Genomic DNA, 14,831 nt, shown 5'->3' on the forward strand with positions numbered 1-14,831 from the left:
TGTTCTACCGATGTTACTACAAGATGTTTCACTGCGTGACAGAATGGCGATGTACATCCAACATGATAGATGTGCGGCACATAGCTCGCATGGCATTGAAGTGGTATCGAATAGCATATTTCATGACAGGTGGATTGGTCGTCGAAGCACCATACCATGACCCTCACGTTCACCGGATCTGACGTTTCAGGATTTCTTTCTGTGGAGAAAGTTGAAGGATATTTGCTATCGTGATCCACCGACAACGCCTGACAACATGCGTCAACGCATTGTCAATGCATATGTGAACATTACGGAAGGCGAACTACTCGCTGTTGAGAGGAATGTCGTTACACGTTTTGGCAAATGCATTGAGGTTGAAGGACATCATTCTGAGCATTTATTGCAATAATGTGGTATTTATAGGTAATCACGCTGTAACAGCATGCGTTCTCAGAAATGATAAGTTCACAAAGGTACATGTATCACATTGGAACAATCGAAATAAAATGTTCAAACGTACCTACGTTCTGTATTTTAATTTAAAAAACATACCTGTTAGCAACTGTTCGCCTAAAATTGCGAGCTATATATTTGGATATTACAGTGCGATCTATCACAAAGCGAAAAAAGTGGTCCAATTAATTCATATTTCTTTACGTACTGCACGAATATGTAATAAAAATGGGGGTTGTTATTTAAAAACGCAGTTGATATCCATTTTACCTATGGCACCGCCATCTAGCGGGCCAACCATAGCGCCATCTGGTTTCCCCCTTCAAGCTAGACGATTTTCATTCTTTGTAGTCTTTTCGTCTGACGCTTATTTCGTGAGATACACTCCTGGAAATTGAAATAAGAACACCATGAATTCATTGTCCCAGGAAGGGGAAACTTTATTGACACATTTCTGGGGTCAGATACATCACATGATCACACTGACAGAACCACAGGCACATAGACACAGGCAACAGAGCATGCACAATGCCGGCACTAGTACAGTGTATATCCACATTTCGCAACAATGTAGGCTGCTATTCTCCCATGGAGACGATCGTAGAGATGCTGGATGTAGTCCTGTGGAACGGCTTGCCATGCCATTTCCACCTGGCGCCTCAGTTGGACCAGCGTCCGTGCTGGACGTGCAGACCGCGTGAGACGACGCTTCATCCAGTCCCAAACATGCTCAATGGGGGACAGATCCGGAGATCTTGCTGGCCAGGGTAGTAGACTTACACCTTCTAGAGCACGTTTGGAGGCACGAGATACATGCGGACGTGCATTGTCCTGTTGGAACAGCAAGTTCCCTTGCCGGTCTAGGAATGGTAGAACGATAGGTTCGATGACGGTTTGGATGTACCGTGCACTATTCAGTGTCCCCTCGACGATCACCAGAGGTGTACGGCCAGTGTAGGAGATCGCTCCCCACACCATGATGCCGGGTGTTGGCCGTGTGTGCCTCGGTCGTATGCAGTCCTGATTGTGGCGCTCACCTGCACGGCGCCAAACACGCATACGACCATCATTGGCACCAAGGCAGAAGCGACTCTCATCGCTGAAGACGACACGTCTCCATTCGTCCCTCCATTCACGCCTGTCGCGACACCACTGGAGGCGGGCTGCACGATGCTGGGGCGTGAGCGGAAGACGGCCTAACGGTGTGCGGGACCGTAGCCCAGCTTCGTGGAGACGGTTGCGAATGGTCCTCGCCGATACCACAGGAGCAACAGTGTCCCTAATTTGCTGGGAAGTGGCGGTGCGGTCCCCTACGGCACTGCGTAGGATCCTAGGTCTTGGCGTGCATCCGTGCGTCGCTGCGGTCCGTTCCCAGGTCGACGGGCACGTGCACCTTCCGCCGACCACTGGCGACAACATCGATGTACTGTGGAGACCTCACGCCCCACGTGTTGAGCAATTCGGCGGTACGTCCACCCGGCCTCCCGCATGCCCACTATACGCCCTCGCTCAAAGTCCGTCAACTGCCCATACGGTTCACGTTCACGCTGTCGCGGCATGCTACCAGTGTTAAAGACTGCGATGGAGCTCCGTATGCCACGGCAAACTGGCTGACACTGACGGCGGCGGTGCACAAATGCTGCGCAGCTAGCGCCATTCGACGGCCAACACCGCGGTTCCTGGTGTGTCCGCTGTGCCGTGCGTGTGATCATTGCTTGTACAGCCCTCTCGCAGTGTCCGGAGCAAGTATGGTGGGTCTGACACACCGGTGTCAATGTGTTCTTTTTTCCATTTCCAGGAGTGTATTTGGCCCGGTCACTATCAATGGACCACCCTGTATATCTCCTCGTTTGTGGTATTGTTTCTTTTACTGTAGCTGCAAAGGGAGATTGTCAACTTACGTTTTAAGTTCCCCTTGATATCTCAAAACTTGTCAGGGAAAAAATGCTAAAACTTGTCTGGATATCAGGGAACTGCAGTTGGGGAAACTTGTGGCAACCCTGAAAATGTGGGCAGCAAGTGTCGCGCAGCGGTTAAGGAAGGCGGCGATGTGTGCTGCGCAGGTGAAGCGCAACATCAGCCGCATACGCAGCAACGTGACGGCGGACCTGTGGCGGCTGACAGACGGCCCGCCGGTGCTGCACCAGGAGAACTGGACGCGGGCGGTGGTGAAGCGGCTGCAGGTGTTCGAGCACGAGCTGGTGCGCTGCGTCAAGCGCGACGGCTGGGACGGCACCGAGGACGAGAAGGCCGTCCAGTGGACGCTCATAGGCGCGCTCTTCTACTCCATCATCGTCATCACCACCATCGGTGAGTACCGCTGCCGCGCCTCACGTCGCTGGCACAGTATCGTCTCGCCAATGTCAGGCTGCGCTCCGATATTGATGCCGCCTGGCTAGCTATCCCAGAGAGGTCTGCATCATTGTATGTTTTTGGGACACAGCTATCCCCTTCATGGGTCACGTTCGGGACACGCTCCACCAGCTCAGAACTGATGTCAGAGACATGTGCCACTCGTTCCTACCATGGTTGACAGCTTTGGGGACACCATATTGATTTCGTCGTATTTTGTTGTTTTGGTACACTACTGGCCATTAAAATTGCTACACTACGAAGATGACGTGCTACAGGCGCGAAATTTAACCGACAGGAAGAAGATGCTGTGATACGCAAATTATTAGCTTTTCAGAGCATTCACACAAGGTTGGCGCCGGTGGCGACACCTACAACGTGCTGACATGAGGAAAGTTTCCAACCGATTTCTCATAAACAAACAGCAGTCGACCGGCGTTACCCGGTGAAACGTTGTTGTGATGCCTCGTGTAAGGAGCGGAAATGCGTAACATCACGTTTCCGACTTTGATAAAGGTCGGATTGTAGCCTATTGCGGTTTATCGTATCGCGAAATTGCTGCTCGCGTTGGTCGAGATCCAATGACTGTTAGCAGAATATTTATTCGGTGGGTTCAGGAGGGTAATACGTAACGCCGTGCTCGATCCCAGCGGCCTCGTATCACTAGTAGTCGAGATGACAGGCATCTTATCCGCATGGCTGTAACGGATCGTGCACCCACGTCTCGATCCCTGAGTCAACTGTTGGGGACGTTTGCAAGACAACAACCATCTGCACGATAGTTCGACGACGTTTACAGCATAATGGACTATCAGCTCGGAGACCATGTCTGCGGCTACCCCTGACGCTGCATCACAGACAGGAGCGCCTGCGATGGTGTACTCAACGACGAACCTAGCTGCACGAATGGCAAAACGTCATTTTTTCGGATGAATCCTGATTCTGTTTACAGCAATATTATGGTCGCATCCGTGTTTGGCGACATCGCGGTGAACGCACATTGGAAGCGTGTATTCGTCATCGCCATAGTGACGTATCACCCGGCTTGATGGTATGAGGTTATGAAACGTCCCCTTCGAAAAATTATACACAACTGTGCTTAAACTGACACACAATAGTTTTTAGCGCAACGCAATCTGACTTTCAATAATCGCTACAAGAGAATGGCCCTGACTAACATTAACCTATATGTTTCACAAATCACTTACCTCACAAAAATCTTCGTTACTCGAACTACTGCAATACAGCGAGCGCCACTACTGCCAGCTAACTAAAAGATTCAAACTACGGAAGGCACTAACTACTGATAGGTATAGTTAGCGAAAGAAAGATTTTAATAGAGAACAAACAATGTATTTACCTTAATAGTCATAATATATATATATCAGTTCATGACATCCATTCTTACAAATTTCAAAACCTCGCCATCTCTCTCCCCACATACACCACTGCTGGCGGATCACCTCCAACAGCGCAACGCTACACGCTGTTAGCATCCAGCTGCCGCTGCCCAACACTACAATGGCAAACAACAATGCAAACCAGCCACAGACTGCACACGGCACAGCCAGAGATTTTCATACAGAGCGCTACGTGGCGGCGGCGTTACCAATAAAAAAACCTAAACATCCTACTTACAGGGTGCCATTGGTACACGTCTCGGTCACTTCTTGTTCGCATTGACCGCACTTTGAACGGACGTTACATTTCAGATGTGTTACGACCCGTGGCTCTACCTTTCATTCGATCCCTGCGAAACCCTACATTTCAGCAGGATAATGCACGACCGCATTTTACAGGTCTTGTAGGGGCCTTTCTGGATACAGAAAATGTTCGACTGCTGCCCTGGTCAGCAAATTCTCCAGATCTCTCACCAACTGAAAACGTGTGGTCAATGGGGGCCGAGCAACTGGCCTGTCACAATACGCCAGTCACTACTCGTGATAAACTGTGCTATCGTGTTGAAGTTTAATGGGCAGCTGTACCTGTACATGCCATCCAAGCTCTGTTTGACTCAATGCCCAGGCGTATCAAAGCCGTTATTACGGCCAGTGGTGGTTGTTCTGGGTACTGATTTCTCAGGATGTAGCTATGCACCCAAATTGCGTGGAAATGTAATCACATGTCAGTTCTAGTATAATATACGTGACCAATGAATACCCGTTTATCATGTGCATTTCTTCTTGGTGTAGCAATTTTAATGGCCAGTAGTGTATTATAACTTGCGCATTAAGGCAGTATACAATTTCAAGGCCTTGGCACATAGAAGATTTTTCACAAACGTATCACTCTTATCACCATTTCTGATCATTAAATGTCAGTTACTGACGTATTGGTGGTAAAAGCCTTCAGGAGACTTTAATGTGAATGATAATATCGTTCAAAGGTGGATGTGTTTGGGTGTTGCATGTGTTAAGCATAGACTTGCGACAAGAGACGTTGAGTTACAGACACCACCTGCTATATGCTACTAGATCTTCAACTTTGCTTCCGCTGATTTTCCTAGAAGTTCGGGGCTTCACTGTGAAAAACGTACCAAAAAATTATGATTCATACTATTGCCCATCGCTGGCCACTACATTCTCCCATTTTTCGGACAGCATACGAATCCCGTGGCGGAATAACTGGGCGTCTTTTGTGGGGATCCATGAATCGATTCAATTTTGCACTTGTTCATATGATCGGAAATGCTGGTCAGCCAGACTGTATGCCACTGATCGAAAAAGGTGGTAGTCAGAGAGAGCAACGTATGGGAGGGATAGAACTTCTCACTTCAACGTTTCCATGTATATTTTGACGGGTTTTACGAGATGGGATCGAGCGCTGACCTTCTGCAAAATTACCTTTACGTGTCTATCGCTGTATCGTGGTCGTTTGTGTTTCAGTGCTGGGCTCGAACGCATGAATTGCTTTCGATAATGATGTCCTGTGACCGCCTTCGTCTGTTTCAGTAGCTACGAAAACGTTCTGCCTTCCACCGCCATGCCGGTGTTCGACATCAAAATCACCGTTCTTAAGGCGTTGAAAACATTCTCTGCGCGTTCTTTCACTAACAATTCCCTCGCCATTGGTCTTGCCCAGCATTTTAAATGCCACAGCCGCAGATTTCTTCATGTTAAAGCAGAAAATTAGGACTTTCCGCAAATGGCGAGAAACGGGTACGTAAGTTGACGTACTTCATCGAGAATAACCTTATGACGCAATCACAAATCGACTAGTACACTCCTGGAAATTGAAATAAGAACACCGTGAATTCATTGTCCCAGGAAGGGGAAACTTTATTGACACATTCCTGGGGTCAGATACATCACATGATCACACTGACAGAACCACAGGCACATAGACACAGGCAACAGAGCATGCACAATGTCGGCACTAGTACAGTGTATATCCACCTTTCGCAGCAATGCAGGCTGCTATTCTCCCATGGATACGATCGTAGAGATGCTGGATGTAGTCCTGTGGAACGGCTTGCCATGCCATTTCCACCTGGCGCCTCAGTTGGACCAGCGTTCGTGCTGGACGTGCAGACCGCGTGAGACGACGCTTTATCCAGTCCCAAACATGCTCAATGGGGGACAGATCCGGAGATCTTGCTGGCCAGGGTAGTTGACTTACACCTTCTAGAGCACTTTGGGTGACACGGGATACATGCGGACGTGCATTGTCCTGTTGGAACAGCAAGTTCCCTTGCCGGTCTAGGAATGGTAGAACGATGGGTTCGTTGACAGTTTGGATGTACCGTGCACTATTCAGTGTCCCCTCGACGATCACCAGAGGTGTACGGCCAGTGTAGGAGATCGCTCCCCACACCATGATGCCGGGTGTTGGGCCTGTGTGCCTCGGTCGTATGCAGTCCTGATTGTGGCGCTCACCTGCACGGCGCCAAACACGCATACGACCATCATTGGCACCAAGGCAGAAGCGACTCTCATCGCTGAAGACGGCACGTCTCCATTCGTCCCTTCATTCACGCCTGCCGCGACACCACTGGAGGCGGGCTGCACGATGTTGGGGCGTGAGCGGAAGACGGCCTAACGGTGTGCGGGACCGTAGCCCAGCTTCATGGAGACGGTTGCGAATGGTCCTCGCCGATACCCCAGGAGCAACAGTGTCCCTAATTTGCTGGGAAGCGGCGGTGCGGTCCCCTACGGCACTGCGTAGGATCCTACGGTCTTGGCGTGCATCCGTGCGTCGCTGCGGTCCGGTCCCAGGTCGACGGGCACGTGCACCTTCCGCCGACCACTGGCGACAACATCGATGTACTGTGGAGACCTCACGGCCCACGTGTTGAGCAATTCGGCGGTACGTCCACCCGGCCTTCCGCATGCCCACTATACGCCCTCGCTCAAAGTCCGTCAACTGTACATACGGTTCACGTCCACGCTGTCGCGGCATGCTACCAGTGTGAAAGGCTGCGATGGAGCTCCGTATGCCACGGCAAACTGGCTGACACTGACGGCGGCGGTGCACAAATGCTGCGCTGCTAGCGCCATTCGACGGCCAACACCGCGGTTCCTGGTGTGTCCGCTGTGCCGTGCGTGTGATCATTGCTTGTACAGCCCTCTCGCAGTGTCCGGAGCAAGTATGGTGGGTCTGACACACTGGTATCAATGTGTTCTTTTTTACATTTCCGGGAGCGTATTTTTATGGCGTTATGTTTACAGATGCCTAAGCTGTATTACTCCTATGACCAACCACCTGAACCCCAGTTGCCGCTACTGCCGTCTATTGCAAAACGGTGGAAGCAAAGTTGTAGAGCCGGCCGCGGTGGCAGTGCGGTTCTGGCGCTGCAGTCTGGAACCGCGGGGCTGCTACGGTCGCAGGTTCGAATCCTGCCTCGGGCATGGGTGTGTGTGATGTCCTTAGGTTAGTTAGGTTTAAGTAGTTCTAAGTTCTAGAGGACTTATGATCTAAGATGTTGAGTCCCATAGTGCTCAGAGCCATTTGAACCATTTGAAAAGTTGTAGACCTAATATTATTTATTACATTAGTAAAAGTTTCTCGTCCTTACTGTTTTACGTAACACCTTTATCTTCTGCAATATTCCTCGCTGTTTACAAAAAAAGAGAGTGCTCTCCCAGGAATGAGTTTCTTCTGTTCTGTGGCTTTTGTCTGATTAAAAAGCTAAGGATGAAACTCCTGCGAGAACAATATGGTTGCGTGATGCTGAATCCAGGAAATACAATATCTTAATTATGCTTGCATGCTGATCTGTGTAGTACCACAAAGCGTAGGTTAGGCAGAAAGATGATAGTTTAGTTGTGAGTTGGCAAAGTGGCATTGAAGACTTCTGTTAATTGCATCTATATTCTTAATGATGGAAAATAATAAATGCGTTCAAAGGTGTGGAGGCACAGAATATATTAAATGTTGCAGCACGGAGCTAATTTTTATGATGTCCATATCTTGACCATATTTCAGCTTATCAAATTCTGAGTAAACAACTATATCATTATCGAAGTTATGCATTTTCTGAAAAATAAAGTATCCATGAGTGACAATGAGCTACGATGAAACGGAAAAAATGACAGATACTCATCAGTTTTCTGATTAAGGTGACAACCTACATCACGCTATATGTTACAACCCAACCTGTCAATTGACTACTTCATAGTTAACGTTCACTGGCTTCAGACTGTTACATTCCACTTAAATCTGTAATTACACTGAGAATCAATCTGTCACCTCATTCGAGATCTAACCTTGTTTCTTAAATCCCAGTTACACATAGCCGAAGCTCCGTGGAGCACTCAGTTGAGTACTCATAGGTATTTACAGATCTTTGGACAGTGAGTGAGTGAGATTACCATCATGGAAAGACAAGTTACAGACGAATGCCACCAGATGGCTTTAGTCACAGACTCTGATGCCTTTCTTATAACGTCGTGAAACGGTACACAATCGTCACACTTTCTACCACAGATACTGATGCACAGCCTGTCGTCAACACTCAAATCACTGACACTGTTGTTCGCAATGGACGAGGAGCGGCAAGTGCTTCTGCTTTGTGCTGGGTTCTAACGAACTTACCGATGTGTGGTACAGCTTCTGTACTTGTGAGACTGCTGCTAAGTGATAATATGTTGTCCGCAGCTCGTGGTCGTGTGGTTGCGTTCTCGCTTCCCGCGCCCGGGTTCGATTCCCGGCGGGGTCAGGGATTTTCTCTGCCTCGTGATGACTGGGTGTTGCGTGACGTCCTTAGGTTAGTTAGGTTTAAGTAGTTCTAAGTTCTAGGGGACTGATGACCATAGATGTAAAGTCCCATAGTGTTCAGAGCCATTTGAACCATTTGATAATATGTTACCAAAAACATGGAAGAGAGAGAATATTAGCTCCAAAACGTGTTGGTACCAGTCTTCTGGAGTTACCAGGAATCTAAAGAAGAATGAAGTGGCTGTTGTGTCTCATAATAGGTACATGTAGCCAAAAGGAGATGGTAGGATAAGGGGAGAAATGACGCAGTAGATGGTATTTTATGTAAACAGTAATTTAACAACTTTATACATTATCTGATCAAAACTATTCGGACAGCTATTAGTGGACATTTATTTGGGTTATGTCCACCTTCCCCCTTTATGACGGCATGACCTCTGCAGGGAACAATTTCAACGATGTGTCTGAAAGTCTGTGGAGGAATGACAGCCCATTCTTTCTCAAGAACCAAAACAAGAGTAGGTAGTGAGTGATATTTGACGTTCAGGTCTGGAACGAAGTCGACGTTTTAACTCATTCCAGGGGTGTTCTTTTGGGTCCAAGCCGGGACTTAGGGCAGGTCAATCCGTTCCAGCAATGTTACTGTCCACAAACCGTTGCTTCAGAGATGCTGCTTTATAGCAGGGTACGTTGTCATGCTGAAACAAACACCCATCCCTCCTCAACTGTTGATCTACTTTACGCAGTGCACAAAGCTGTAAAATGTATTCATATCACTCGTATTTAGCGTTTTCTTAAGCGCAGTGTGGCCACACACTAATCACGAAAAACCATCATGTTCAAAATGGTTCAAATGGCTCTGAGCACTATGGGACTTAACATCTGAGGTCATCAGTCTCCTGGAACTTAGAACTACTTAAACGTAACTAACCCAGGACACATAACCTAAGGACGCCCCACACATCCGTGCCCGAGACAGGATTCGAACCTGCGACAGTAGCAGTCGCGCAGTTCCGCACTGAAGCGCCTAGAACCACTCGGCCACCGCGGCCGGCACCATCATGTTAATTAGCAAACCCCATGTGACACTGGAGCTGTGTTTCGTGAGGTTGGACTTCCTGTCCGTGTCAGTGTCAAATCCCTCATTGCATGTGAGGACGGCTTTGGAGTGGACAGGAGAGTGTGGCTCTGCTAGTTTTATTCAACAGGGCCATCTGTTCCAAATCTTTCTTAAGCCATTACCCTTGAGTGCAATCAGACATTAGCTAGTATCCCCCTGTCTCTTCCCCACCCCCGCTGTCTGTTACCCCCCTCCCCTCCCACACATTATCACCAACTTTAGTACCTAACTAACGTGTAGAATGAAAGGCTTTTCTTAGAACATTTCTATTCTTAAAATGATGAAAGAAGAATTATATTTAGTTTGTGTGATTGTGGGGGGGGGGGGGGAGGGGGGGGGTAGATTAAATGACAAAGGAATTCATGGCGCACCGCAAGTGCTACCCACAGATCCTTCTCAGACAAAAAGCTAACTGTTCACAGTGAGGGGAGACATTCGTTACAAAACATACTTCATCTGCTTTAGTCCTCTGCACCGCGTCACTTCCTTGACCTGCACACTGTAACCTCATTTAAAATAAACGAACTTGAAATGTGAACACTATGCTTACTGTTCACAAATCCTTACTTCTGAATTGGCACAAATTGGAAGACATTAGGCTGTTAATGCTTTGTGTTAGGCCACAGCCACTAATAGTAATAGTAATAATAATAATAATAATAATAATAATACTGTGTACACCACTATAGATCTGTTTCGAAGCGAGTAATAAAACAATTTCTGGATTACTGCTGGTAGTATCTACAACTTGGAGGAGACAATTTCTTGAGATATTTAACATTTGTTACGTATATGTCTCACTTTTTTCATCAGCGTTGTAGAAAGCACAATAGTGAGTGAGCTATATGAGAAACCTGTAACCTCCACTGCATTAATGCTACTAACGGAGAAAAATTAATAATCAGCATTAGCGTCTTATAAAACTGTGGTAATAATAACGATATTTTGAAAATAATTCAGTGTCATGACTGAAATAGAATCGAATGGTTTAGTTTTTATCCCTCAGAAAATTTCATTTTACCCCTCAGGGGTAATTACCCCCAGGTTCGGAACCACTAATCTAGGCAGAGTGCCTCCGACTCTAAAACATAGTCTGCACAGCTATCTTTAAAGGGGAAGCTGTCCTGATATCACCCACTGCTTTCTTGAGGTGAGGACGACGCTGTCTTACAAGCCCTTAGGTTAACTGCTCCATTGCGGGGCCAACTCTAAGGCGTGCCTCAAGGAAAAAAGTGTATTCTTTTGTGAGAGCGCGGCCAACAAGCAAATTTGAACAAAACAGGTTTCCTTTCCTTTTAAAGGTCGACGCCGTTTTGGGATCCTTTTTAATAAGATGCTCTCCAGGTGCTACAAATTTATTCTGATCTTATCATCTGTTGGTCCCACAATGTCGCGATATTTAGGTGGGTCTAGATTCTGGAACTGATTTAACAGGCAAATTCGCTTATCAATTTTTTATATCACTTAATATGCATGCATGTTTGTGACGATTGGATTCGTAATTTCCCCTGCCATGTGAATCTGCAAGTGGATTCTAATGTAATTTATCATATCCCTGCCTAGGACTGTTGGCAAGCGGGGTGCGCTCAACCTTTGAGAGGCCAATTGAGGAGCTACTTGACTTAGAAGTAGCGGCTCTGATCACTAAGGCTGACAACAGCTGGGACAGCAGTGTGCTAGTTACATGCCTCACCATAACTGCATTCCGTGACGCCTATTGGCGGACTATGGCACCATTGGGCTTTCAGCCTCCTATTCGGTCAGGGTTTGAGATTTTTTTTGATTATATCTGGACTCTCTCTTCCTGTGGGATGGATGCAATGGGTACTAGGGCTTCTACAGGTGTGTGGGAGGTATTATGTGGCATTGTCTTCTGAAATTGTCATGCAACATACACTGAGAGCCGAAGAAGCTGGTACACCGGCGTAATATCGTGTAGGGCTTCCAGTGAGCACGCAGAAGTGCCACAACACGACGTGGCATGGACTCGACTAATGTCTGAAGCAGTGCTGGAGGGAAATGACACCGTGAATCCTGCAGGGAAGAATACTAGGGAGTGGAGATCTCTTCCGAACAGCACATTGCAAGGCATCCCAGGTATGCTCAATAATATTCATGTCTGGGAAGTATGGTGTGAAGGGGGACTGTTTAAACTCAGAAGAGTATTCCTGGAGCTACTCTGCAGCAATTCTGGACGTGTGGAGTGTCGCATTGTCCTACTGGAATTGCCCAAGTCCGTCGGAATGCACAATGGACGTGAATGTATGCAGGTGATCAGGCAGGATGCTTACGTACGTGTCACCCCTAAGAGTCGTATCTAGACGTATCAGGGGTCCCATATCACTCCAACTGCACATGCCTCGCACCATTAAGGAGCCTCCGCCAGCTTGAACAGTCTTCTGCTGACATGTGGGTCTATGAATTCATGAGGTTGTCTCCATACCCGTACATGTCCATCCGCTCGATACAAATTGAAACGAGACTCGTCCGACCAGGCAGCATGTTTCTAGTCATCAACAGTCCAATGTCGGTGTTGACGGGCCCAAGCGAGGAGTAAAGCTTTGTGTTGTGCCGTCATCAAGGATTTACGAGTGGGCGATCTGCTCCGAAACCCCTTATCTTTGATGTTTCGTTGAATGGTTCGCAGGCTAACAATCGTTGATGGCTCGGCATTGAAATCCGCAGCTATTTGCGGAAGGGTTGCACTTCTGTCATCTTGAACGATTATCTTCAGTCGTCGTTGGCCCCGCTGTTGCAGGGTCTCTTTCCGACCTCAGCGATGTCGGGGATTTGATGTTTTACTTGATATTCGCGGTAGACTCGTGAAATGGTCGTACGGGAAAAATCAGCCAATTCATCGCTACGTGGGAGATGCTGTGTCCCACTGCTCGTGCGCAGACTATAACACCACGTTCAAACTCACTTAAATCTTGACAGCCTGGGATTGTAGCAGCAGTAGACGATCGAACAACTGCGCTAGATGCTTGTCTTATAGGCGTTGCCGAGCGGCCTGCCGCTGTGGCCGAGCGATTCTAGGCGCTTTAGTCCGGAACCACGTGGCTGCTAGGGTCGCTGGTTCAAATCCTGTCTCGGGCATGGATGTGTGTGATATCCTTAGGGTAGTTAGGTTTAAGTAGTTCTAAGTCTAAGGGACTCATGACCTCAGATGTTAAGTCGCATAATGCTTAGAGCTATTTGAACCATTTTTGAGCGTTTCCGACCTCCGCGCCGTATTCTACCTGTTTACATATCTTTGTTTTTGAATACGCATGCCTATACCAGTTTCTTTGGCGCTTCATTATATTTCATTATGTTATATGCACATCCACATGGTCAATGTAGTCGACCCTTTTATGCTGCTTCATGACTGCAGACAATATTCAATAATACCAGTAACTGTCCAGCTAATTACTTCATGTCTCCCTTTTATTACAGTTCGGGGCCTGTAGCAGTGAAAGCTTTCTATCTGGCTTGGGCGACATAGAAGCTTTCTTAAAAGGACCTGGGGGAGCTATAAACGTTTTCAGAGCTGGCTGCCCTTCAATGTAGGTAGTAGGTAGACTGCGCAGAATTCGCTTCGACCCATCTCTGCACACCGCGTAGTCCAAGCACCAGCCTGTCTGTCATAAAACTCCATTGTACGACGGCCAAATAAATCTTTTGGGAAGATAATGTGTGTGGCCAGGTGCAGACGCTAGAATGGCAGACTTGTGCTGTTACCAGACAGTCTTACAGTCAGCACAAAAAAATTGTTAATTTAGAACCTTGCAGTGGGCCCTTTGATTGGTCCACAACAATTATTTGTGTATTGCGTGCTTTCCCACGTGTACCTACATGTCATTGGATAGGCCTGGTTTAAAAACCTGTCAAGCAGTGGGAGAGATTTGCTATCTTCCGCCACGTGCCAGATCATCATTGATTCAGCATGACAAAATCCGCTACAGTAGTAGTTCCTTTAACTTCTTTACAGAATTATTATTGGACGGAACTCGCAAGGTCTGCTGCATCTGGCTGTCGAGACTCCTAGGCTGGTAGAAACAGCCGAATTTCAGAACGTTAAGGCAGAGATCGACGAGTAAGGCGATCGGAGAGTAAAGACTTGGTATCATACGACTGGTGAGAGGAGACTTGCGGTAGTACTGAAGCATGTTTCCACTTAAGTACTTAATCCAGAGGGCGAGCTGGGCTCAGAATTTCCAGCACTTATTTCCAGCTTTTATGATGTTCATCCACCTGTGCTAAATTTAGATTTCACAATTACAATCCCTTGTGTATTTATTAAATTTTCACATGTATCTCAGTCGGTAATTCATATATTGATGTTTTATGGTAACAAACCAAATCGTTACAGTGACCGCTTTTTTCTGTTGTAGATGGATGACCCTTCATTAATATTATCATGTGCCGTCTGGTACTCGCATTTTCATGGTTCATTGAGCCATCTCTTTTAGTTTCCTTTAATAATATTTTTTCGTTGTGCGACGTTATATTTCCCTTAAATCTGCATGACATTATGGAGGCTTACCTTATCTGCAGGTCACCAGAGATCGGACGTAATAGCATCTTGTTAAAGTCTTTGATTTATTAGGCCACTAAGGGAGACATGGTCTCTAAAGAGCACGAGAGCCAAAGTAGTTTCCCACTCGTTAGCACTGAAATCATCAACTGCGACAGTTTCCAGTTGTGTTCTGCTCTCGCCTCATCAGACGTTGGAGGTGTGTGGCGGCTATAATACGAGTAGACGAATAGAACTGGACTTCCTTCGTCG

The 14,831-nt window shown here is 47.2% G+C and overlaps 1 protein-coding gene across 1 annotated transcript in view; it reads left to right on the plus strand.

The window, feature by feature from the left end:
• LOC126284273 (uncharacterized) overlaps window positions 1–14,831 on the plus strand; it is a 626,414-nt gene that overhangs the window by 15,518 nt on the left and 596,065 nt on the right. Inside the window, exon 2 of the mRNA XM_049983089.1 lies at window positions 2,499–2,745. Coding sequence (XP_049839046.1) covers window positions 2,499–2,745 — 247 coding nt within the window. The remainder of the gene's footprint in view (window positions 1–2,498; window positions 2,746–14,831) is intronic.

This window comes from Schistocerca gregaria, chromosome 8 (genome assembly GCF_023897955.1).
Source record: "Schistocerca gregaria isolate iqSchGreg1 chromosome 8, iqSchGreg1.2, whole genome shotgun sequence".
Lineage (NCBI taxonomy): Eukaryota > Metazoa > Arthropoda > Insecta > Orthoptera > Acrididae > Schistocerca > Schistocerca gregaria.